Source organism: Pogoniulus pusillus, chromosome 11 (genome assembly GCF_015220805.1).
Source record: "Pogoniulus pusillus isolate bPogPus1 chromosome 11, bPogPus1.pri, whole genome shotgun sequence".
Taxonomy (NCBI): Eukaryota; Metazoa; Chordata; class Aves; order Piciformes; family Lybiidae; genus Pogoniulus; species Pogoniulus pusillus.
In genome coordinates, this window is record NC_087274.1 from 26181222 (window position 1) to 26207844 (window position 26623).

Below are 26623 nucleotides of genomic sequence, written 5' to 3' on the forward strand. Positions count from 1 at the left end.
AAAGATCACTGATTTCAACCATTCTCTAACTCTACCAAGGCTGGTGCTAAACCATGGCCCTCAGCACCACATCTCTGTCTCTTTTCAATACTTCCAGGGATGGAGATTCAACCATTTAACTGTCAACCCATCTAGGGCAAGGATCAGTATGTGGCAACAGAGTCAAACTATCAAAATGGACTTCCATGGAAGTTGTAACATTTCTCCTCTGCTATCTGTCAAAGACATCATCAGCTTTCTTCGTGGCTCTTTGAAGAAGCACAAGGCTCTCCTGCTTTGTTTGGTGACAGAGATGGACATGTAACTGTCCCTGTGAAAACTTCTTTGGCCTGTGCCTCACATCAAGCTGCTGAAATACTAACATGCATCTGTGCTAAAAGACATTGTAAACAAAATAACTGTCATCTTCAAACATCCTTAGCCTTGAGGGCTAACATCAAAATTCCATGTTTTCCTTGCTGTAGTCAGAACAGAGAGTGAATGTTATCCTGTCTCCCTTGCTAAGTAAGAGATACACCAAAGAGCAAAGCTTGCATGTTTTGTGATAACAGTATTTTGAAGAAAGCAGGGAAAGGTTTTACTAGAAATATGATCTAACCACCGCTGGAAGTGTTGTGAACAGCTACTGTTAAAAGAAGCAACAGAAACGAGACACAATAGCGCAAGCTTCTGGTGTTTGGGACCCACTGCATTTATTTCTTCATTATAATATGGTGGAGTATAGATGTTACTGCTGTGGCTCGGGTTAGTCTGTGGAGCTGAGGTTCCCAAGACCCTGTATCAGATAAATCAGTTGTGGAACTTGCCAGCATTGGTGGGTTGCCATCAGAGCAAAGAACCTGACTGTACCGGCACTCAGAAACATCTAAAGTGGGGAGTTACCTCTCTAGTGAAGAACACTTAGATTCTAGTCTGATAAGAAAGCCAGATGGATTTAAGCCAAGGCATGAACCTTGGAGAGCAGTGTAGGATGAAAGATATGAATATGGATCATTTGGCTCTATAGAGAAGTTGCCAAGAACTTTCAGTCAGATACTTCAGCATGAAATTAATGTTGCGACTTCTCTGTAGATGCGAAATGCAGGCCATGAGAAGCTGTTTTCTAGTAGCACTTCTCAACAAACCAGAAACAAATGCTGTGATTACATGTGGAAGATGACTGAAATTCAGCCATGGTGCAAAAAAACAAACAGTAGACTTAAAATGTGTAGCAGAAAGCACATGTGCAATAGCTGTGCATCAAGTGAATGCTTGGCTTCACTGTGGTAGTGACAACTGAGTCCTCAGAAGCTCTGCACGTAAGGAGAGTGACTACAATTGCTTAACAAAAAGATACAACAAAAGAGACTGAGCTGTGTGGGCTAGTTGGCACTAGAGGAGAGGAATGCCATCCAGAGGGATTTGGACAGGCCTGGAACATGGGCCCAAGCCAACCTCAAGTTCAGCATGGCCAAGTGCAGTGTTCTGCACTTGGGTCAGGGCAATCCCAAGCACAAATATAGGCTGGTTGAGGAGTAGCTTGAGAGCAACCTTGAGGAGAAGGACCTAAGGGTGCTGGGTAAGGCGACCAGCTCTGTCCTGGGCTGATCCCCAGCAGTATGGGTAGCAGGTAGTGGGAGGGGATTCTGCCCCTCTGCTCCATTCTTGTGAGCCCTACCTGGAGTCCTCAGCACGTGAAGGACATGGAACTCTTAGAGATGATGGTCTGTCTAATAGATAATCTTGAAGGTCCCTTCCAACCCAAACCATTCTATCATTCCACATCTTGCACTGCAAGTTCTGGGCCTTGTTCAGGTCTTCATGGCAAACCTCTGCCAGTCGTGTGGGTGTGTGGACAGCATATCCTAGATTAAGTAACAGTCGCATACATGTAGTTACAGTCTGTGTTCAAATAGCCCAGGATTAGCAGAGTCTGGCCAGGATTTCATTCTAGAGATAGTTACAGTGATCAGATCTGTACAGTTCTTCAGGAAAGCTGCAAGTCTCTGAGTTCAGTTCCATGATGTCCTTGAGTCAACATTAACCACCTCTAAAATTTACTTTCCAGTCCTTTACAGAACGTTGTGGGGTGTGAAGTTGAATGTACTGGGTGAGAGAATCTGGGTTACTTTTAACACGTTACCTGGCCACATCAGAGAGCTGCATTATCACTGTAGTGGCAGACAAAACAGAAGCCATGGCCAAGTACTGCTCTGTAGGAAAAAATGATGTTCTGCTATCTAGCTGGGGTTTGGGATTACTGACCAGGCCTCATATAGCAGCAGTGGCACAATGCTGCTTTTCACATGGATTCCAACACACTTAGTGTGCTTCTGGCATCTGTATCCACCTACCTGGGTGAATTGATTGCAATGCCATGATAGACAAAGACAGCAGTTTTTTGGTCCTGTGCAAAATGATTGATGCAGGTTAGTGGCACTAAGCTGGGAGGCAGTGTTGATCTGCTTGAGGGTAGTGAGGCTCTGCAAAGAGATCTGACCAGGCTGGGTTGATGGGCCAGGGCCAAGTGTATGGCGTTCACAAAGGTCAAGTGCCGTGTCCTGCATTTGGATCACAACAACCCTATGAAGGCTCCAGGCTTGGGGCAGAGTGGCTGGAAACTGCCCAGCAGAGAAAAAAATGGGGGTGCTGTCTGACAGCTGGTTTGAAGGTGAGCCACCAGGTGGCCAGGAATGCCACCAGCATCCTGGCCTGGTTCAGCAATAGTGTAGCAGTCAGAACCAGAGCAGTGATTGTCCCCCTGGACTCAGCACTGGTGAGGCAACACACCCTGAGTACCTTTGCCCTCAGCTGCAAGAATTGGTGGGAAAAGCTTTTCTTGAGGAGAATCAAAAAGTCAGGTCTATCAGTTCTGTAATCTTGCTTTCTGCAGCAGGGAACATTTTAAAGTGCAGAAATCCTTTACTTGCCATTCTGAATTTCTTCATTCTGCAAGCTGGTATTGCCAGTTGCCTTCATGAAAAAAAAAGTAATAAATGCTTGTTTTAGCTCATAAAAAATACAGGTAAGTAACAAAAATAGAATTAAGTAACAATTAAGTTCAGAAATTTTATCCATTGGACAGGGGAGTAGGAAAGGAAACCCAAAACAAATTAGAAAAGATCAATACTGATTTATTTCACAGATACTGGGTTGTAAAGAAGTGTAGGTGCAACTGAGTTTATTAACCTTGTTTGCACCATTCTCCAAATATGCTTGATCTTTTTGTGCACACATATTTGATGTATCTCTAGAAGTGCTGTTGTGTACTGCAAGTGTGAGACAATAGTCAGATATTCATTTAAAAATATGTTTAGGTCAGTCTTGCCAGCCAACTGATTCATAGAAATTTAGAATCACAGAATGGGTTGGAAGGGACCTTCAAGATCATGTAGGTCCAACTCCCTGTTTTGGGCAGGGGCACCTCCCACTAGACCATCTTGCTCAAGGCCCCATCCAACCTGCCTTTGAACAGGCTTGGAGCCTCCTCAGTTTTTCTGGGCAACCTATTCCAGGGCTTCACCACTCTAATGGGAAAGAATCTCTTCCTCATGTCTGTGCTAGTTTGAAGCTATCTAGAATGTTTTGGTGAGAGAACTAGATTACAGGCTGTGAAAGGAAAACAATGGTGATGTCTGCTTCACTCATAGGCTTACCAAGAGATACAAGAAGAAGAATCAAAGCATAGATAAGGCACTCGCTACTCCCGCTGGGAAGCTCCAAGCTGCATCTCTCTCTCTAACCTCACCCTCCATTTCTCTGCCATTTTTCTGATTAATCCATTGGCTGAACCTCCATTCTTCCTTGGGAGTGGGGTAACGTTGAGAGGGGTAGGGGGAAGGTGAAGGGGTGATTGGAAGCCTCTTCTGGGGACTCAGATTTCTGGGAGGGCCATTGTGTTTCTGTATTACCTTTTACCTTGTATATTTCTGTATGTAATGGTATATACTGTAAATATCTGCTTGTATATTCTGCTAAGCTGTAAATAATAAGCTTCATTCAAAATCTCCAGAGCCATCTGAGTCTAGTTTGGGTGATCATCACAGTGTCTCATCTAAGTTGGGCTGCCTCTTTATAATTTTGTAGTATTTTAAAATTATTCTAATCTCCTCCAAGGGCAGGCTGGGAGAGTTGAGGTTGTTCAGCCTGGAGAAGAGAAGGCTCCAGGGAGACCTTAGAGCAGCTTTCCAGTACCTGACAGGTGCTACAAGACAGCTGCAGAAGGTCTGTCTGCAAAGTCCTGCAGTGATGGCACGAGGGGCAATGGTTTGAAATGAGGGAAGATCAGATTTAGAGTGGATGTTAGGAACAAGTTCTGCACCATGAGGGTAGGGAAACACTGGAAGAGATTGCCTAGGGAGGTAGTTGAATCCCCATCTCTGGCGATACTCAAGGTGAGGCTCAGCAAAGCCTCTGAGCAACCTAATCTAGTGGAGGATGTCCCTGCTGACTTCAGGGTGGGGTTGGACTAGATGACCTTTGCAGGCCCCTTCCAACCCAAACCATTCCAAGTTTCAATGATATTTTGGGTGTTTATCCAAGCCAACATCATAACCGTGCTCAAATGTTCAAATGCATTAGCAAGAACGTGTTCTCACTTGACTCATCTCTTCAAGTATTATGTCTCATACTGATCTGAAAACAAGAACAGCCTTTGGTCTTAAGTCTTTGCCATTCTCCCCATAGTTTTATCAGGAAGTTGTTAGTGCAGGAAAGAGCAGCAACCACCTCTTAGCTTTTTCAGTGCCAGCTGAAAGCCTGATTTGTAGGTATCAAAAATAGCTTTTGTGAATGAAGTTCTCTTGCTGTGAATTTGTATTCTTCTAAGGCACCTTCCTCCTTTTGCCCCCCACACACCTGAGTAGTTCACCTGAGAAATGGCTTGAAGAGAACCTTTAGACAGAACAAAAGTGGTGTTTAATAGTGATGGTTCTTGTTGGATACTGCCTCTCTTCAGTTCCTTTGGCGGAACTGGGAGGATCAGGCTACTCCATTATTTGGGACACACAAGAAAAGCATCTCTGAAACTACAAGAGAATAAATATCAATAAATATAAATAAATGGTAGTGACTTTGGGAATGAAGGAGGAAACTGACATGCCAACTAACTGTTTTTGGCTCGTGACTCCTGTTAGATGATGGACCTTCTAGTCATTAATAACGTGATTTAAAGCCTGGAAAGCAATTTGCTTGCTGTACAACTTGAGATTTTCCTATGACAATGTGTACAAGGTCTGTCCAATTGTCTTTGTGCAGTTAAAGTATCTAGAGACCTTTCTCTGATAACCATAGACTGGTTTGGTTTGGAAAGGACCTCCAGAGGTCACCTAGTCCAACTGCCCAGCAGTCAGCAGGGACATCCTCCACTAGATCAGGTTGCTCAGAGCCTTATCAAGCATTATCTCCAGGGATGGGACCTCAGATACCTCTCTGGGCAGTCTGTTGCAGTGTTCTACATCATCTTCTGCTGCTAATCTTCTGCTTGGTGAAAACTATTTGTTCACCAGCCAAAACACCATGGTTATTCGTTAGACTTCTTGGCTGTCATGTTTCTTTCTCTCTTAGGGGAAATGGTTCTTGTTGGGTCACTAGACAGCCAACATGGGATGACAGGAGCTTAAGCTCATTAGCAGCTACCAGTGTGTGATGCTTTTGTCCTTTTCATTTCCCTACCTTCCCCCAGTATCCTTTTCTGTGGATACAGAGTCATTTAAAAAAAGATAAGGGGTTACTTTTGCTTCTGTGTGATATGGTGATCTGGTATGAATGCACTTAACTACCAAATCTAATCATATGTTCAGCTGCTTCGGGACCTTACTCTTACAACTCTGATCAACCAGACCTTGTCTGGGAGCTATCACACTTCATGCTTTCATGTCCTGTCTTCCAGATTTCCTTGCATTAATTCTAAGCTCCCAGTTCTGCTTGGTTATCTGGTGCTGATCGTTTTCTTTCCTTGCCTCTTCTCTTCTTTGTTGCTCTATTGTTCTCCTCTCACAAAGAGCCTAGTCCTTTTCCTTGCTTAGACTATTGTGCTGCCATGAATTTTAGATAGCAAAGGTTGTGCAAAATTTAACTAGCATCAATTTTGCCCTTCTTTGTTGAAACCCTTTGTTATCCCTGCGTGTAGATTTCCTGGCTTCTTCCATTTAACTGGTTCCCACACGTAGCTTGTAGCTTGTTTTCACGGGGAGAACCGAGATGCCAATCAGCAGCTAACCTCTCTTGGTTGTCCTAGAGATGGTGACTGAACTGCAGAGGTTGCTCTCTACAAGTCTCTTCTCTCCAGTGGGCTTCTATTTGCTTGTAGGTACTCACGTGTATTATCTTTGTCCATTATGCTCCCTGTTCCTTTAAGCCACTTCTCATTTGGCTCCATTAAATCTTCGTACAGGCAGAGTCTATTTTCCATCTCCTGTAACCTGTGTTTGCTGGTTCTGACAATCTCACTGTCTCAAATTTCTGCCTTTGTCTTCATCTTCCCATTTACTCTTGGCCTGAGTACATTGACTTCATTTTACTCCTTCTGCTCCTGGATTTGTTGTTTATCTAGACTCCAGAGATTTGAGGGGCCTTCTTCAGGGCTTGCATCTGATTTTCAGTGACCCATATTAGTGAGAAGCTTCACTCACTGAGGTTCTAAAGTCTGTGTGCTGTGTATCCTCAGACATTTAAGGCAAATCAAAATAACCCTTAAGAGATAAGGGTCTTGCATGGTGTTACTGGTCTCCAAAAGTAGTACTCAAGTACAGCCACTTTGCTGTACAGCACCTGAAGGGGCTACAAGAAAGCTGTGCAGGGACTTTTTACTTGTAGTGACAGGATGAGGAGCAAGAGTTGTGAGCTGGAAGAGGGGAGATTTAGACAGGAGATGAGGAAGAAATTCTTTCCAGTGAGGGTGGTGAGGCACTGGAACAGGTTGTCTAGGGAGGTTGTGGATGCCTCCTCCCTGGAGATGATCAGGGCCAGGCTGGATAAGGCCTTGAGCTGTCTGAACTAGTGAAAGATGCCTCTGCCCATGGCAGGGGGTTGGAACTGGATGATCTTGAAGGTTCTTTCCAACCCCAACTGTTCTGTGATTCTATAATCCGTATCTTTGTGACATGGAATTAATACCTTTAGGCTCATTAGCTAAAAAGAGTAACTTCATTTCTTTAATTTGGACCTTTCCACTTATTTACTGGCCATTGTCTGGAGCAGGCAATCAGCAGCTTGGCAGAGAACTGGAATAGATGATTTGAAGAAGTCTGTTGCAACCTGAGTTACTTTGTGACTCAGATGTTGATAGCTGGGGGTGACTTGAGGGTGTTGGTTGAAAGCCTTTTGAAGGTAAGTGTGACCCAGGTGGCAAAGGAGACCACTAGCATCCTGGCCTGGATCAGCAATGATGTGACCAGCAGGATCAGGGGAGGGATTGTCCCACTGTATTCAGCACTGATGAGGACGCACCTTAAGGACCGGGTTGCATTTTGGGCCCCTCACTACAGGAAGGACATTGAGGTGCTGGAGCCTGCCCAGAGAAGGGCAATAAAGCTGGTGAAGGGTCTGGAGAACCTATCTGGTGAGGAGCAGCTGAGGAAACTGGATGTGTTTCAACCTGGAGAAAAGGAGGCTGGGGGGAGACCTTTTGGCTCTGTACAACTCCCTGAAATGAGGTTGGAGCCAGGTGGGGGTTGGTCTCTTCTCCCTAGTAAGAAGTGACAAGGCAAGAGAAAATGGCCTCAGGTTGCACTGGGGCAGGTTTAGGGTTGGACATTAGAAGAAAATTCTTCCCTGAAAGGGTTCTCAAAGACTGGAACAGACTGCCTAGGGAGGTGGTTGAGTCCTCATCCCTGGAGGTGTTTCTAAGAGGCAGAGATGTGGTGCTGATGGCCATGGTTTAGCACCAGCTTTGGAAGAGTTGGAGAATGGTTGGACTTTGTTTTCAAGGTATTTTCCAACAAAAATGGTTCTGTGCTTCTGTGATTCTAATTATGTATTAAAACAGAGTTACAAAACGGCAGACGCCCCAGTCCAGTCCCTGTTAAGCAGCTAATGGAGTCACATTAAAAGGCAATTTTTCAGCTACACCCTGTGGTTGATGGTCAGGAGGAAGTCACAGTCATTCTCTGTGCTGGCCCTGCTGGGAGGAGCTGTGGCTAGCATCAGCTGGCAGGCAGGGCAGGGGCAGCTGCTGCTCTGGCACGGTCAGGCCACCACTGGAGGGCGTCTGCAGCCGTGGGAGAGCTGCTTGAAATGGAGGGGTTTGGGTGCCCACATCTCATCTCTGCTGAGCGTTTTGCTTTGCTCCGTTCAGACTCTGTGAGGGAAGGCAGCACAGATTCGGTGTTTGGGGTGATTGGATTTTCCTGCATTTAGGCACTTTGCTGTCATCTCTGTAGCCATCAGTGTCACATGTTCCATATCAGGTTTGCCTTTTGCCCAGGGATTTGTAGAATTTGTCATCAGCTGTTGCTTAAAATAAACATGATTTCAGTTAAATCAGCTGAGTCACAGCCTACAACATTGTCATACTATTCACTGGGCTGAAAGTGTCTGGGAGAGAGCTCGTAGAAGCACTTGAGTTCACTTTCAGTTTGGTGAGAGCTTTTGTTCTCCTCTGGTGGGGTTTTAAGTTTCTTTTTACTTCTGACTTCTCCTCAGAAAGGTTAACACAATTGGCTGGTTTCCCCTCATTCTGTCAGATTTTATTGGTGACTCAGATTTCATCTGGCTAAATAAAGGTTAGAACCTTTCCTGTCACAGATTTGCTTGGTTTTCAGGTCGACTTCCTCTTCTTACCTTGTTTAATGCTAACTTTTCAGGCTGCTGTTTGTTGGAGAAGGGTTTTCATCTCTCAGATGAGTCTGCATGGAGATTTGTAGAATCCTACAATAGTTTCATTTAGAAAGGTCCTTCAAGATCATCCAGTTCCAACCCTCTGCTGTGGACAGGGACACCTTCCACCAGTTCAGACTGCTTAAGGTCTCATCCGGCCTGGCCTTGAATACCTCTGGGTTGGGAGCATCCACATCCTCCCTGGGCAACCTGTGCCAGTGTCTCACCACTCTCACTGGGAAGAATTTCTTCCTAATACTTCCTTTAATCTCATAGGTACCTTGGAGCAGCACCTTGAGGGGCCTGAGAGCATTTGTCAAGAAATGACTGAGTTAGGATTTTAAAATTTATATTTGTTTTCCTGCATCTTTGTGCATGGAAAGGTTTCATTCTGACCAGTTGCTTTGAATTGAAGCTTGACACCCTTAAGAATCTATGCCCAGCTGGGGGGAATGCTCAGTTAGCAGCATTTGTGCATTTCTCTTCCTGATTTAGAAGTGACAAATACATCAGTTTGTGAGCACTGTGGCTGTGGGCATTAATAAACAAGGTGGTGAGATTCAGGAGAGATTTCTTCCATAGCAACTGGCAATTCAATAGTTATTCATCATGGTTTTCAATCTATTTTTTGGGAAGTACATGAGACTAGACTTGATGAATTTCTGATTCAGTATGACAGTTCTTGGACTTAATCATATCTGAAGTTGGTTACCTAGAGCATGGATGTAATGATTTCTGTGCTGAGTTTTCATAATATCTGTGCTGGTGGATTTCTCTATGTCATGTGTACACTGGACCTGGTAACAGAAAAAGTCTGTGGTTATGAATTTTAAAAATGAAAATGACTATCTTGCCTGCTCTAGCAGCACAAAGGAGACCTTCTGCCATTCAGTTATTGGCTGTGATAGTTGTATGTAGAGATGGGGAGGGCTACCTTTCTAGAACCCTCAGAAAATCTGTCTAGAGCAGATGATGGTGCAGTTTCAGCTCAGTTTGTGCTTTCAAATTTCTGTAGGAAGAATGAGTGTTAGATGATCACAGAATCTCAGTGTGCTGGGGAATGGAAAGGACTTCTGGAGATTATGCAGTCCAACTCCCAGTCCAGAGACACCCACAGCAGGTTGCCCAGAATCACAATGTCCAAGTGGGTTTGGAATCTCTTCAGAGAGGGATACTCCACAGCCTCTCTGAGCAGCCAGGGCCAGAGCTCCAGCACCCTCAAAGTGAAGAATCTTTCCCTAGTGTTTACATGAACCTCCTGGGTTCCCGTTTGCACCTGTTGCCCATTGTCCTGTCACTGGGCACCACTGATAAGAGTCTGTCCCCATCCTCATCCCCCACCTTTTAGCTCCTGTTGAGAATCAATCAGATCCCCTCTCAGGCTGCTCTTCTCCAGGCTCAGCAACCCCAGGTCTTTCAGCCTTTCCTCTTCACATTGATGCTCCAGGCCCCTCAGCATCTATGTTGCCCTGTGTTGGACTCTCTCCAGTAGTTTCCTGTCTCTTGAGCTGAGAACTGAACCCAGGACTCCAGCTGTGGCCTCACTAGGACAGAGTAGAGGGAGAGAAGAACCTCCCTTGACCTGCTGGACATAGTCTTCTGAATGCACCTCCAGATACAATTTGTCTTCTTAGCCACATACCTTATATTTGTCCTGACTGAGGAGATCTTATGCAACAGTGCCCTACTCCCCTCAGGGCAATCTACAGGGAGAAAGCACAACCCAAGTGCTGATAGCACCAGACCTCCCCCTCTATTTCCATTCACTGCTCCGGTGATGGAAGGTTGAGGCCCTGTTAGTAGAGCCAGAAAGAGAATCTGATGGTGCTGCTGTCCATGGTGTAGGTGCTAGAGCAGCACAGCCTGTAGGGGTTTGACTCTGGTACAGCCTCTCAGAAATCATCTCCTCTGTGTGATGTTGTTATTAATAATATCTTTCATCCGATTCTGACCTATCTTAAAGAGTGCAATACCTGTGAGCAACTAGTGTGGGTAAGACTCCTGCTGTAGGTTGTTGACAGATTGCTGAAGTGAAAGGTGGCATTTTGCTCTCTGCTTTTGCTCTAGGAGAGCTGATGATTCAGCAATCTATTTTTCTTGACCTTTAAAAATGCATATTAAGAGGTATTGAAGTGTTTTGATTATGAAGTTTTGTAAGCAACACTTCGGAGTAAATCTTGAGTCAGATCTAAGCGTTAGATCAGGGGGGACATCTGTCTGAGTTCTCAGTAGCTTTGGTCATTTCTGTGTTATTAAAGCTATTCTCTGTGTTTTTGTCTTAATACAGCAGTGCAAGACTGGAAACATCTGGGCTGAATGGACTTTAGCATCAAAAGAAGTTCTCAACTCTTAACTCGTAAAATTAACTACATCAAAATGAAGCAGGTGCCGGAGATCCTTGGCAATACCAATGGGAAGACTCAGAATTGTGAAGTAAATCGGGAGTGTTCTGTCTATTTGGGCAAAGCACAACTTTCTGCCACCCTGCAAGATGGGGTCATGCAAAAATATAATGGCCACGAGGCTCTTCCATTTATTCCAGCTGACAAGTTGAAAGATCTCACCTCTCGTGTGTTCAATGGAGAGTCTGGGGCCCAAGATGCCAAGCTGCGCTTCGAACCCCAGGAAATAAAGGGAGTTGGAACACCACCCAACACTACTCCTATCAAAAATGGCTCTCCAGAAATCAAGCTGAAGATCACTAAAACCTACATGAATGGAAAGCCTCTCTTTGAATCTTCCATTTGTGGAGACAATGGTGCCGATGTGTCTCAGTCCGAGGAAAACGAGCAAAAGCCAGCACACAAGGAGAGGAGAAGCAGAAAAAGAAGCATAAAATATGACTCCTTACTTGAGCAGGGTCTTGTTGAAGCAGCCCTAGTATCAAAGACTTCAAGCCCCACTGAAAAGAAGGTAGTACCTCATTTTATATTTCTCCTTCTCTTAGCTTTGTTATTTGTGCCAAGATCTCATTTGTTCATGTGCTAATAGCCTTCATTTCAGGTGTTTCAGTTGCTTCTTCTCAGACAGGTCAGATGCATTTGCTTGTGTCTTAGTGAGAGACAGGTGCACTCTAGTTCTGTCCTTGTTCCTTGCCTGGACTGAGAATACCCCATAAATCCTATTTCCATACAAGTAAAATGAATCTCCAGAGCAATTCAGGGCATGTGGTAGTATGGGAGGTATGAAACAGAAGCTTTATCCAGACAGGAATCCAAGACCTGGTGATGTGCACCTGGGAAAAGGGAGCAAGGAGACTTCTAAATTTAGAGGTGACCTTGAACTGTTGGACCATGAAGTAATCTGGCTTTCTAATAACTAGATGTTTCAGGAGAAAAACAAAGTATTTCTGTAGTCCTGGCTCTGAATTAAAGAAAAATGGACACAGCTGTCAGTTGGCTGATAAGCAAGGCTCTTCACCTTCAGATTCTGGCAGCTGGAGTGTTGTCCCTACCTTTACTTGCCATGGAGGGAGCTGTGATTCCTTGCTATAACCTAGTGAGTTGTGTTCATTGAAAATAGCTAAATAATGTTATGAAATGTTGTTAAATCTTGTGGTCAAGTTTACCTGGGTTTTGTTTCTTTTAAACTTGGGCAGAAATGGAAATCTCACTCCCAAGATGTAAATAAGAGTGCTGCTGGGAGGCCTTTTCCGTCTTTACTTGGTTTGTGTTGCTGGTCTCCATCTAAAGAAATGTGGTTTGCAATCATTTTGTTTCAGAGGAGGAAGCCCTAGGTAGCAGGGATGCTCTATGCTTCTCAATGATTGATGCTGTAGAGCAATGGTAAATGTTAATGAGGGCTTTGGCTAACAAGCAGGCCGTGGTTTTACGAACCTGAAACCTGAAATGGTGTTAGAATCACAGAGCAGATCAACCACCTGCTTGATCTCAGGCTTTGCAATATTCTAACCCTTGCCTTTTCAGAGCACTTGAAGCAAGGTCGTGCTTCTGGCTTTTTTTTGTCTTGCCTAGTGCATTTTAAAGCGCAAAGGGCAAAAGGAGAAGTGTTTGAAGGTCACAAGATAATGTTTTATGATCTAACTCCTTTACTGTAAATGTCTGGGCCTGAGAGAGCCAGGGCTGTTTAGTCTAGGGAAGAAAAAGCTGAGAGGGGATCTTGCCAACGTCTATAAATATCTGAGGGGTGAGCGTTGAAGGTGTCAGACTCTTTTTCAGTGGTGCACACTGATAGGACAAGAAACAGTGGGTGCAGTCTAGAACACAGGAGGTTCCACCTCAACTTGAGGAGAAACTTCTTTACTGTGAGGGTGCTGGAGCCTTTGAAGGAGGCTGCCCAGAGTGGTTGTGGACACTACTTCTCTGGAGACTTTCAAAACCTGCCTCAGTGTGTTCCTGTGTGACCTGCCTTAGGTGACCCTGCTCTGGCAGAGGAATTGGTCACAATCTCTAGGGGACCTTTCCAACCCCTAACATTCTGTGATTGTTTCTCTCAGGAAAGATTTGCAACTCTGCAGATTTCAAATAAAGAAAAACATAGTAGTATAGAACACACTGAAGGAGGTTTTTCAACTGTTTGTCCACATGGGCACTATCCATGCGTTCTCTGGTCACAGCTGTAGTGTCTTGGTGTCAAAGAGTCACAGAATGGGTGGAGTTGGAAGGGGCCTTCAAGATCATCTACCTCCAACCCCCCTGATTTGCTCAAGGCCTCATCTAACCTAGCCTTGAACACATCCAGGGAGGGGGCATCCACCACATGTCAGTTTTCTTTGGTTTCAGGCTCCCCTTCTAGCTGTTACTTCATGACCAGCATCCAAAGCCTTAATGTTGGTCCATCACACTGTGGTTTTCTGTAGCTGATGGTGGCTGCAAAGTGCAAGTTAGAGAAACAGCTTTGGAGCAAAAACTGATTAATTTTGCACTTGGCTATCTGTTTATTGTAGGTTACAAGTAAGTGTAGAACCTGTTTGTCTGGTTTTATTTCTGGGTTGGTTTCTTTTTGTCCAAGCGCTTACTCTTTTGATTGAGCAAAAATTGCCACGGTTGAAATGCTGCTTTTTGTATAAGGTAATTATATCTCTGCTTGATGGACAGAGCAGATTGCTATCTTACTGAGGTGAGAGGCAGATCGTTTAACAAATGTTCCAGTGCTCAGTTGTTGGCTTGTCCTCTTGTTTGGGAATGTTTTGTTAACATCAAGAAGGCTGTTTAAAACCTTATCTGCAACAGTGTGGCCAGCAGAACTAGAGAAGTGATTGAGTCTGTGTAGTCAGCACTGTGTAGGCTACACCTTGAGGACTCAGTTCAATTTTGGGCCACTCACTCCAAAGAAAGGCATTGAGGTGCTCGAGTGGGTCCAGAGAAGGGCAATGGAGCTAGTGAAGGGTCTGGAGAATCCAGATCCATTGGGCAGCATCTGAGGGAACTGGAGGTGTTTAGTCTGGAGAAGAGGAGGCTGAGGGGAGACCTCATTGCTCTCTACAGCTCCCTGAAAAGTGGTTGAAGCCAGGTGGGAGTTGGCCTCTTACCCCTAGTAAGAAGTGGTGAGAAGAGAAGAAATCACTTCAGGTTGCACCAGGGGAGGTTTAGGTTGGACATTAGAATAAATTTCTTCCTTGGAAGGGTTCTCAAGGACCAAAACAGGCTGCCCAAGGAGGTGGTTGAGTTACCATCCCTGGAGGTATTTCTAAGAGGCAGAGATGTGGTCCTGATGGCCATAGTTTAGCACCAGCTTTGGAAGAGTCAGAGAATGATTGGACTGGATGATCTTGGAAGGGCTTTTCTACCTTTTCTTCTGTGATGCGCAAGTCAGTTTCTAATTTGCAATGACCATGGTCTGCCAGCTCTGAGTTAGAATTCTGTTGATAACCACCACCTTGCTCAGGCCTCTTGGAAGCAGCTGTGTTGCTTTCACTTTTCTAAGGTAAAGGAGTGGAAGTGGCACAAGCTGTGGCTGTTCCATCCCTCCTCTCCCACCTTTCACCCTTCTTGCCCCACCTCTGGTATCTCTCCACCTGAGGACTTGACTTTACAATGCAGGCCTCTTCTGATAAGCACCTTACCTGCCAAGGCACTATGTTGATAGTGGTGTTACACCACCTCCCAATGTGTTCTGCAGTCGGTGGTAGGTATCACATGTCAGATATTTGAGTCCATGCCAAACCCATGGGCACTCGATAGTGCAGCTTATGGGAGGGACAGTGGACTGGTGGCTTCAGTATTAGATTCTGTGTTTTTTCACTTGCTGCTTTTGTCACTTCTTGCAGCAATCAGTTAGGAATCAGAGTCCTAGAATGGTTTGGTTTGGATGGGACATTCAAGATCATCTAGCTTCAACCCCCCTGCCATGGGCAGGGACACCTTCCACCAGATCAGCTTGCTCACCTGGCCATGAACGCCTCCAGGAAGGGGGCATCCTCAACTTCCCTGGGCAACCTGTTTCTTGAGGTCTTTCCTAGAGTTTTCTCACTTGGGGCTTTTGTTAGAAGGGCAACAATTCTGTCTGGAGGAAGATGGCAGAGGTGTACCTCAGCTACTGTTGGGAAGCAATCCAAGTCTGGTCCCTAGAGCAACCCAGAGTTTCTGTATGGGAAATAAAACACATGTAATTGCAGCTCTTGTGCTGGTGGTCCCAAAGGAGGGCTGTGCTCTCTGACCCCAAGACCAGCTCAGTCTGTGACACTGGCACACATCAGCTTGTTCTCTTTAAGCTGGGTTTGGCCTGCAAGTGGCACTTTGCCCTTTGACATGGCTTCCTGGCACGATTCCCCAGCATGGGTGCAATAGCTCAGAAATGCAGCAGTGCTATGTCCAGGACAAACCTTGAAGTCCACACACTGCTCTGCTTGTTTTGGGGATTGCAGCTAAGGTGTAGGTGATCCATAAGCTGTGCCTTTCACATAGCTTCTTATCCAATTTTCTTATAGCTGTCTTTTAGTATGACAGCAGAAACTTGGCCAGTTACTACTCTTTTTGCTTGCCTCAGTCTGTAATGTGAGTGGCAGGGGAGTCACTGGCTTGGAGGTGTTCAAGGGCACTTCAAGACATGTTTTAATGGCCATGGTGGTGTTAAGTTTATGATTGGACTCGGTGATCTTGAAGGCCCTTTCCAACCAAAACGATTCTATGACCTCACAGCAGCTACATAGGGCCAGTTGGAAATTCTTGGAGAAGGTCCACTGTCCTTATGTGTTTACATTGCTATTTCATCTTCACAGAGAAAGCTCTTCTGGCCAACTCTACTCTGACACCTGCTGAATGTTAGACTGACTGTCCCAGTCAATGACAACGATTCTGACATCCAGTAAGGGTGGAACAGAAGCAGTCTGAGAATCGTTTGCTGCTTTTTATGCTTCTGTGCTAACAAAATACAGGAATGTGAGGATCACTGAGGGTGGTGATGTTGCTTGCATCTAATCAGTAGAAATGAGCAGAAACCAAGAACTTGACTCTCTAAGATTGGAGAGCTGTGCTGAACAAATGTTTGCTGTTCCTGTTACAGTCAGATCCTCAGGTGACTTGTTTTAGTTCCAAAAGAAGAAAAAGAAAATAACTGAGTCAAATAAATGTGTGTTTTTCAGAAGGAGGATGTGCTTGGTTGTTTTTCATCATCAGATGTTAGGAATTGCCCAGGGAGGTTGCAGATTCCTCCTCCCTGGAGGTGTTCAAGGCCAGGCTGGATGGGGCCTTGAGCAAGCTGGGCTAGCAGAAGGTGTCTCTGCCCATGGCCAGGGTGATTGGAACTGAATGATCTTGAAGATGGTTTCTGACCCAAACCATTCTAGGATTCTGTGAATTCCTGGTCATAAGATGCTCTTCGTACAGCACTTCATACATCAGATGAACTGCCATGGGAATCAGGATCTTTAATTGTAGGATGAAATGAACTTTATTAGTTGTCTGCTCTTGAGGTATCAGAGCTGCATCAGTTAAATGATAACAGACTGTGAGCAATATCACCAGGAGCCATCCCAAAGGAGTAGGAATAACCCTGAAAACCTCTTCAGGAAGAAGAGAGATATCTTGTTATCCCCTTTGGAAGGATTCCTGAGCTACTGTTCTGCTTGAGCCATTACTAAAGAATTCTGTTTAGCAGCACCTTGGAAACTCATTTGTGCTCAGCAACTCCCAAGGAGCAGCTGCAGTTGTGACTCTGGGACTTTAAATTGTTTGTTCTTAATGCCTCATTGCAAAGGGATCTGAAAGAACTCCTTGTAGGTTGAGAAGCACCACAAAGTGCAAACAGCCTCAAGAGCAGGCTGGTTTGGGGCCACTTGAGAAGCTTTGGGTATTTTCAGAGTGGCTACAAAATTAATTACAGAAAGCTGAGGTATTTGTTCAGTGCTCTCCATAGCAGGCTTCTTGTTCTTAGATGGAAAAAAGTAGCTGAACTAACCACTTAATGGAATATACTCTATTTTCCCCCCTCCCTCTTCATAAACACACTGGTGGGAGAATCCAAATCAAATATGTTGAAATTCTGACAAAAATGCTAGATACGAACAATTCTACCAAGCTGGATCAAGGAGCCCTTTAATTCAGCACATGAATTTGAGGCTGAGGTAACCATAGTGGAGACCAGAGATGTAGCAAACCATGGAGTGATGCTCGCTCTGAGGACATTCAGCCCCTAGCAGTTTGTGTCTCACAGTTTTCTAGTTATAGAATCAACCAGGTTGGAAGAGACCTCTAAGATCATCCAGTCCAAGCTAGCACTCAGCCCTATCCAGTCAACCAGACCATGGCACTAAGTGCCTCATCCAGGCTTTTCTTGAACACCTCCAGGGATGGTGACTCCACCAGCTCCCTGGGCAGCCCATTCCAATGCCAATCACTCTCTCTGCCAACAACTTCCTCCTAACATCCAGCCTAGACTTTCCCCAGCACAACTTGAGGCTGTGTCCCCTTGTTCTGTTGGTGATTGTCTGGGAGAAGAGACCAACCCCACCTGGCTACAACCTCCCTTCAGGTAGTTGTAGACAGCAATGAGGTCAGTCCTGAGCCTCCTCTTCTGCAGACTGCCCACTCCCAGCTCCCTCAGCCTCTCCTCATAGGGTTTGTGTTCCAGGCCTTTCACCAGCTTTGCCGCCTTTCTCTAGACACATTCCAGCAGTCAGTGTCAGCTCTCAGTGCTGTGAATGCAATAGAGCAGCTCTTTTTCCTTTCCAGTTTGCCACCCGCTTGTTTCACTTGATTCTTTCATAATCCTGGGAAGCAGGCACCATGGACAAACATCTGCTACTGATGGTTTGATAGGCTTTGCACAAACTTGCTCACGTTTTCATTTCAGCTTGGAAAGTCCTGTATGGTGGTCCATGTGCAGAAACCATTCACAGAATCCTGCAAGTTTGGGTTAGAAGGGATCTTCAAGAACATCTAGTTCCAACCCCTCTGCCATAGGCAGGGACACCACGTTGCTCAAGGTCCCATGCAACTTGGGTTTTAAATACTGCCAGACTTGGAACCTCCTCAACTTCTCTGTTCCAGTGGCTTGCCACCCTCATAGGGGCTTTTGTGTTGTTGTTTGGTTAGTTGGTTTTCATTTAATTTTGGACACTGGTGGACATGACAGATGATAGGAAGCGGTGGTGAGCAGGCCACCTTCTGGAAGAACTAACTACTCTGTCTCAACAACTGATTGTGTGCTGTAACACAGCTGAGAGGTTAAGGATGCTTTTAGGCTTAGCTGGGTTTTTTTAATGGACCAGATTTATTCTTAAGACCTTAAATGTGCTGAGGGCCATGATTTGGCACCAGCCTTGGGAGAGTTAGAGTGGTTGGACTGGATGATCTTAAGGGACTTTCCCAACCAAAATGGTTCTGTAATTCTGTTCCTACTGTGTTACGCCCATGATTGATAGGAATCCTATCATCTCAGCATCACCTTTTCACATTCTGTTGGCCACTGCTGATTGGTGTGGCTCATTTTCACTGCTTTTCTGTCCAAGATACTGTGCTTTGCTGCTGCTCTGCTCAACTCAGTGTTCTCCTTAACCCCAGGTAGTGCCTGTCTGACTCCCGTGGTTAGCTGAGTTACAACTGCAGTTTGGGGTTATGTTACTTGGATGCATTTACAGGCAGATTTCTGGCAGATCAGTCATCTGTCCCAGATGTCATTTCTGGCCCATAGTGCACCCTTTTGTCAGGAAAGAAGGAAGCTTTAGGAACCCTCAGGCAAAGCATCAAAACCAAAATATTTTGATCTGTCTTGGAACAGTGCTATCAGCCTCCTTTATGAGTTCCCTTGCCCTGAAGTGGGTTTCTCTTAGGGCATGTTAACTTTAGGACTTCCAAAAGAGTTGTTTGCTCAGAGTAACTTTATCTGTGTCTCTCACCACGTTTCATTATCTTCCTATTATAAATAGTGGCCCTCTGGACCCCACTCCATCAGCTCCATGTCCTCCGTGCACACAGCACCACAGGTGAGGTGTCAGCAAAGCAGAGCAGAGGGGCAGAATGCTCTCTCTCCATCTGCAGCCTATACTGCTTTTGATGCAGCCCAGCCTGCCACTGGCCTTATGGGCTGTAAATGCCCATTGTTGGCTCATATCCAGCTCCTCATCCATCAGCATCACCAAGTCTTTTTCTGCAGGGCTCTTCTCAATCTTGTCATCCCCCAGCCTCGGTTGATGTAGAGTATTGCCCTGAGCTAGGACCTTTCTCTTTGCCTTGTTGAACCTCATGAGATTCTCCTCAACCCACCTCTCCATCCTGTCCAGGTCCCTCTAGATTGCATCCATCCTGTCCTTCAGACTTACCGACCACACCACTCAGCTTGGTATCATCTGCAGATACAATATGAGCAGTAGCTAAAAGTATGTCCTTCTGATTTAGCTTTCATTCTGTTATTCTACCTGAAATTCATGTGGGAATGACTCCAAAATAGCTGCTTACTATGCCAAACTTCTTAATGTCTCTACAGTTAGGCTTTTCTAGACTTCTGTACCATCTACAGGTGCCCAGATACTGCATGAAAGATTTTTTGAGGCTGGGTGAAGGTTAGAGAAGCTGGGTATCCTTGGAATTTTTTTTCTAATACTCAATGTCAAAGCAGGTTTCATTCTTTCTGATCAATCCTTATCTAATTTGAGTTTCTGAAGCATGGAACCTTTCAATAGCAAACCAGTAACTCAGAGTTTAAGAGGTCATCTAAATGTAAATGCAAGAATTCAATAGAGCAGCTGAAAGAAACTCTTCACGTTTTTAAGTAAGATTGAGAGTTGGGAAGTGTTTCAGGACTTGCATCTTACTGGATCTATCTGTGAATGATTGAATCTGTTTCTCTTCAACTGTACACTCTGAGAAAAGAAAAAGTTGTGTCCTAGTTTACTTACAATACTGTATGAAGTTTATTTCTAAACTCCTTGCTTTTCTAGTGTTTGTGTAGAGTAAGGTTGTGGGTTTGGACAGGTTTGTTTGAAAATGTAAAGGCATCTTTAAAAAGTTCCCTTCCACTGAGGATTTGCTAATGAGGGAACCAAAGTCCCCCAGAAACACCTCAAAAATTAAATGTAGCCAGATACATAAATTTGAGCTTTTATGCGATTTTAAGGGGACTGGAAATTGTTTAATCTGGGGACAAGGAGGCTGAGGGGAAACTTCTGGCTCTCCACAACTCCCTGGAAGGAGGTTGAAGCCAGGTGGGGATGAGTCTTTTCTCCCTGTTAACAAGTGATAGGACAAGAGGAAGTGACCTCAAGTTGGACCAGAGCAGCTTCAGCCTGGACACTGCTTCCCTGAAAGGGTTCTCAAAGACTGGAACAGACTACCCAGGAAGGTGATTGAATCCCTGTCCCTGGAGGTGTTGAAAAGAGGCAGGGATGTGCTGATGGTCATGATTTAGCACCATCCTTAGAAGAATCAGAGAATGGTTGGAGTGGATGATCTTAAAGGTCTTTGCCTGAAGACCAAGTGGTGATTTTCTTTTGTCAAATGGAATTGTTGAATTTTCCAGGAAGGGAGAGCTTCCCTAAGAGCTGAATTAAGATGCTGTGTTTTCAGAGAGAAACACTGAAACTGTTGTCCTTAGGGATACTTTGTTTGCTTGTTTATAGTGTCCTGCATCCTTGGTGAATTCAAGTGACAAAACAAGGTTACAAAAGCATTTCTTTCTTCTGTTGCTCCCTTTTCTCTGCAGACAGACCTAGCACCTCTCCTGAACCTCTGAAAGGAGGTTGTTCTGCAACCACTTCCCTGTCACTTTCCTGCTGGAGATACCAGAGGAGACAAAACATTTTCACTTCTGTTTTTATTACACAAGTCCGTGATAGAAAACAGGAGTAGTGGTGGCTGAAGCCCAGCACAAGTAGATAGCAGGAGCAGAAATAATCTGTGGTTGTGGTCAGCAGGCATTGTTGTCTTGTCCACGGTGAAGGGACATGCATGAGTGTCTGAGTTTGTGTACTCCAAGTCTTAAGTCCAAGCACATCTTCTTAGAATTTCATTGAATAATTTAGGTTAGAAGAGACTTTCAAGATCATCCAGTTCCAACCTTCTGCCATGGGCAGGGACAGTTCCCACTAGACCAGATTGTTCATCAAACACCTCCAGGGAGGGGACATCCACAACCTCCCTGGGCAACCTGTTCCAATGTCTCACCACCCTCACTGTATAGAATTTCTTTTAATGGGTTTAGTCTATTTAGGGGCCTGGATTATTTTGGGTTTGTTTCTTTGTAGTGCTAGTAGGCTGGGGTTTGTCCTGGAGTGTAAGAAGATCTCCAGCTGTCTGTGTTTGTAATGTGGCTGCCTATTACAGTGCGGTCCAGTTGAATCCCCATCTCTGGAGGTGCTTAAAGATGCAGAGGTGTGGTGCTGAGGGTCATTGTTTAGCACCACCTTGGTAAAGTTAGAGAGTGGCTGGACTTCATCTTGGAGATCTTTTCCAACCCAAACCATTATGTGATTCTATGATGCACGGAACACAAAAAACTTTTCTACTGCTAGAACTGGAAGAGAAAAAAGATTTGCAGAAGGGTTGGAGAAGGGTTCATGTCACAAATACTCAGTATGGAACATGACAACTGAAAGCTGGGGCTTTAACTGGTTATTTCTGTAGTTCCTACTCAAACAAAGGCTCTGTTTCAGTCTGGTCTAGTTTGAGGGGGGAAGACATCTAGGAACACATTTCCGTGTCCAGTGCTTAACCAGATGAATTCTATTCAACACAGAGAGAGAAGTTGGCTCTTCCACAGCTCCTGTGGTTGAAATGAAAGCAAGTCTTCCTGATGGTCTCTCAGCAGTGACTCAAAAAGCTGAAGGCAAACCACAGCTCACTTGCTGGTACTTCTGACCAAATCCAGAAACATAAATGGAATTATTTTCTTTCTGCTGTGAGAGAACAAAAATGATGACTTTAAAGCTTTAACTGCATGTGAAATATAATTACTGCTTGTTACCAGTTTATTCTGGTCAACTATTTCTGATTTCCCTCCTTCCATTGGCACTCTGTGGTTTTATATCTAATGAGAATGTTTTGGCAGAATACAAACTGTAGCTTGTTTGGTTATGTGTGTTCTTCAGTAATCCCAGTGCATATCTGATAGCTCTTTGGGGTTTTTTCCCCCTTTTTTTGTTATCTTTTTAAGGCTTCTACTAAGAGAGATCCAGCTCAAAGCACTGTCAAAGAAGACAAAGTCCATCTGTTGAAGTATAATATAGGAGATCTCGTGTGGTCAAAAGTGTCTGGTTTTCCATGGTGGCCCTGTATGGTTTCTGCTGATCCTGTTCTCCATTCCTATACTAAACTAAAAGGTATGTCAGTGATGCTGCAACCATCCAGATTTCCTCAGGTACACATGGCTGTTATGTTGGGGAAAATTCTGTACTTCATTTTATCTCCTCAGTTGTATCAGCAACTCAATCAGCTCCTTGTTGTCAAGAGGAAAATTAAAACCACGTAAACCCTCTTCTTGAGCATGTAACAAACAACATTTTCACTGTGCCTTGTTAACTCTGAACATTCTCTGGGAGATATCAAAATTGAGATCTCTGAAACAGTATGGAGTCTTATTAAAACAGAATTATCTGATGGTCCTTTCCATTGTTCTTCTGGAGATACTTGGACAAGTGATATGAGCTAAAAGTCTTATTGAAAGCTAATGGGAATGTAATACTTCTGAGGATGATGTTTTACTAAAAGCAACCCATAATTCAGGCAGCTAAACTTGCTGGGGTTTGTAGAGTCACTACTGTTATCTGCAGACAACAGGAGCTGATTCTAAATGCAGGGACCACCAAGTGTTAATTAGATTTTTTTTAAGCAAGGTCTCTACAATTTCTTAATCTCATTTGCAGCTTTGTTCTTTGCTCTGATACCTGGAAGTGTTGAGGCTTATCTGTGCTGGTTGTAGAGTGATAAGGTAACATAGTTTGGAAAGGAACCCTACAAGTCCTATGGGGTCCATATGAGACCAGGTTGTTCAGGGCCTTGGCTAGTCAAATATTTCTTCCAGTGACTGGCAGTCTATATTATCTTCCACCTGTCATTTACTACAGGGGCACTGCCTGAAGTCTCTTGTTCCAAACAACAAAGGGGTTCTTTTATCTGAGAGCTGTGGAAACACTCAGCTAGGACTCTCTATTTCTTATTTCTAGGATTAAGCTCAGCAGTGTTTATAAGTAATCTGAATTTCTGGATGCTGATTCTTGATTTCATCATTCCAGCTGGTTAGATTTGAGGAAAAGTTTGGAACTTTCAACTTGTGGGGTGTACAGTTTCATGTAAGAAGGCCTGTGCTGAGTCAGACTAAAGCTCCAGCTCATTCAGTATCCTGTTTGTGGTCAACCAGAGATGCTAGCATAGAGAAAAAGACAAATAATGATGGTGGGTGCCCAGAGCACTCTACCACACCTTCAATAATTAGTGGTTCCACTATTCCATGAGCCAAAAATCCTTTGTATAAAACAACCCATAATTAATTTCATTATTTTATCCAGAAGCACTCATAGCCATTCAGCCCACAGAAGATCTATGGAGATTCACAAGTAGGTTCAGTGATTCTAGTGGCAGGCACCATTATTCAGACTCCTTGATTAGGCAGTTACAACTCTCCAGCATGGTACTGTAAAAGTAATAAAGTGTCTGTGCCTGCTTGGAGCTGGGCTGTGGGCAGCTCTGAGGCAGATCTTTACAGGTGGTTGTAAATGCAGTCTGTGCTGGCTGTCTGCAGCTAGGACATCCTGGTGAAATAACAAAAATAGCCTTTATTTCATCTTAGACAGATTGGGTCCTCAAAGCTCAGTGCTCCCTAGATAAGCAAGGACAAAATAATTACCATGCAAGGCAATTGCTCCAGAATATCCTTGGTCTCTTCTTCAAAGGGTGGGATAAAATGGCCTCAAGTTGTGCCATGGCAGGTTCAGGTTGGACATTGGGGTTGTTCAACCTAGAGAAGAGAAGACTGGGGGGACCTTATTGCTGCTTTCCTGAAGGAACCCTACAGAAAGGCTGGATAGGAACTCTTCTTAAGGGTGTCTACAGACAGGACATGGGGCAATGGTGTGAAGCTGAGGGAGAGTAGGTTTAGACTGGATCTTAGGAAAAAGTTATTCAGTATGAGGGTAGTGAGACTGGATGCCTCCTCTCTGGGGGTGGTCAAGGCCAGGTTGGATAATGCCTTGAGCAGGAGAGGCTAGTTGAGAGGTGTCCCTGTCATTGGTGGGGTGGTTGGAGTAGATGATCTCTGAGGTCCCTTCAACCTGAGGCATTCTATGATTAGAAGAAACTTCTTCCCTGAAAGTGTTCTCAAAGACCAGAACAGGCTGCCCAAGGAGGTGATTGAATCCCTCTCCTTGAAGATGTTTCAGAGAGGCAGAGATGTGGTGCTGAGGGTCACGGTTCAGCCCCAGCCTTGATAGAGTGAGAGAATGGTTGTACTCAATGACCTTAAAGGTCTTTTCCAACCTAAAACAAGTCTGTAAGTTATGACTGCTAAAGTGTTTCTGTTCAGCAATATGAAAAGACAAAGTGAGGAGGGTCAGAGGTGAGGCTGAGTGCACAGGCTGCCCAAGCTTGGCAAACTTTTCCTAGCCTGGTGTTTTCAGAAACACCCAAGCCTGCAAGTGTAGGGTAGTAGACGTGGAAAGCACAGACAGATGATTGTAACCTTCACTTAATTTAGCAAAACACATCCTTGTTCAGAACTAAAACATTGGACTTTTATGTCAAGCTTTACCTACTACAGCTCAGAGACTTTCAAGCTGGTTGAGTGGGGTCAACCAGTTGTGCTGTGCTTTTGTCTTGACAACAGCTCACAAACAACTTCCAGTCGAATTTTGCAGAGAATAAACCAAGTTTTGTCTTAAATATGTTCATGTTTTCATTTTCAGGGCAGAAAAAGAACTTCCGCCAATATCACGTTCAGTTTTTTGGAGATGCCCCAGAGCGAGCCTGGATATTTGAGAAGAGCCTTGTGCCCTTCAAAGAAAAAGACCAATTTGAACAATTATGCCAAGAAAGTGCAAGGCAAGCCCTCACTAAAGCAGAGAAAATAAAGGTAAGAGGCTGCCAAGTCAGCCAAGATTTGCAGCTTTTGATTTTACTGTTGCAGAGATGTACAGATTGAAAGAGTTCCCCTAGAAAGCTTTACAAACAGCTTGGTTTACAGAGCCTTTTAGTCTTGCATTTCACTTACAGATGCCAAGAATGTGATGATTTTACCACTGTTACTAAAAATCAGTGCTCTTCTGCTTTGTCATTGATTCATGCATGGTATCAGCACCACCAAAGACAAAATCACTACCAAATACGAAATCACTGCCAAATCAGCACCCCCAAAGACTAAATCACCCCCAAGGACTAAATCACTGCCAAATCAGCACCCCCAAAGACAAAATCACTACCAGATACTAAATCACTGCCAAATCAGTGCCCCCAAAGACAAAATCACTGCCAAATCAGTGCCCCCAAAGACTAAATAACTGCCAAATCAGCACCCCAAAGACAAAATCACTACCAGATACTAAATCAATGCCAAATCAGCACCCTCAAAAACTAAATCACCCTCAAAGTCTAAATCACTGCCAAATCAGCACCCCCAAAGACTAAATCACTGCCAAATCAGCACCACCAAATACTAAATCACCACCAAATACACAAGCCACTGCCGCATTGGCACCAGCAAATCAGCACCAGCCAAAGCCAAATCGTTACTAAATACACTTCCAGTTGAATGTTCAGATTCCAGTTATCTATGATGCTGGATTCCTTGGAAATGTTTTGTGTAGTTGGTGGCATTTTGCAGTCCAAAGTGGGCCCATTCCTCACACCTTTTGGGCCTTTCTCTTGCAGATGTTGAAGCCTGTTTCAGGGAAGCTGCGGCCGCAGTGGGAGATGGGTGTTAAGCAAGCAAGTGAAGCAATAAGCATGACAGTGGAAGAACGGAAGGCCAAATACACCTTCATCTATGTTAGGGACAGACCTCACCTCAACCCTCGGGTGGCCAAGGAGGTTGGAGTTGCTGTGGAACCACTGGAGGAAATGGATGAATCGTCTTACTCAAATGAGGAGACCGCTCGAGAGCTGAAATCAGTGAAGGAGTCTGGCATTCCTACCAAGAGGAGGAGAAGGACATCAAAATTGTCTGCCACTGATGATACACAAGAAAGCAGTCAGTTGGGGACTAAGAATGCTACTCCTCAAAAGTCATCTGAACAGGCAGAATCCAGAAGAGGGTTAGGCTCCCCTCTCAGTAGAAAGAAAACTGCAGCGTCTACTCCACGGAGCAGAAAGGGTGACACAGTATCTCAGTTCTTGGTTTTTTGCCAGAAGCACAGAGATGAGGTTAGTCTCTTTTAGCTCTAAGTGTTGTTGATTGCCTCTCCTCATTTCTGTACCTCAAGAAACTTCTTGACTTGACAAAAACT

The 26623-nt window shown here is 44.6% G+C and overlaps 1 protein-coding gene across 5 annotated transcripts in view; it reads left to right on the plus strand.

Annotated features, from left to right (window-relative positions):
• NSD2 (nuclear receptor binding SET domain protein 2) overlaps positions 1-26623 on the plus strand; it is a 102048-nt gene that overhangs the window by 34405 nt on the left and 41020 nt on the right. For all 5 annotated transcript variants that reach the window (XM_064151555.1, XM_064151557.1, XM_064151554.1 and 2 more), the window contains exons 2-5: positions 11084-11709; positions 22345-22510; positions 25088-25254; positions 26049-26540. In XM_064151555.1, coding sequence (XP_064007625.1) covers positions 11113-11709; positions 22345-22510; positions 25088-25254; positions 26049-26540 — 1422 coding nt within the window. In that variant the 5' untranslated portion in view covers positions 11084-11112. The remainder of the gene's footprint in view (positions 1-11083; positions 11710-22344; positions 22511-25087; positions 25255-26048; positions 26541-26623) is intronic.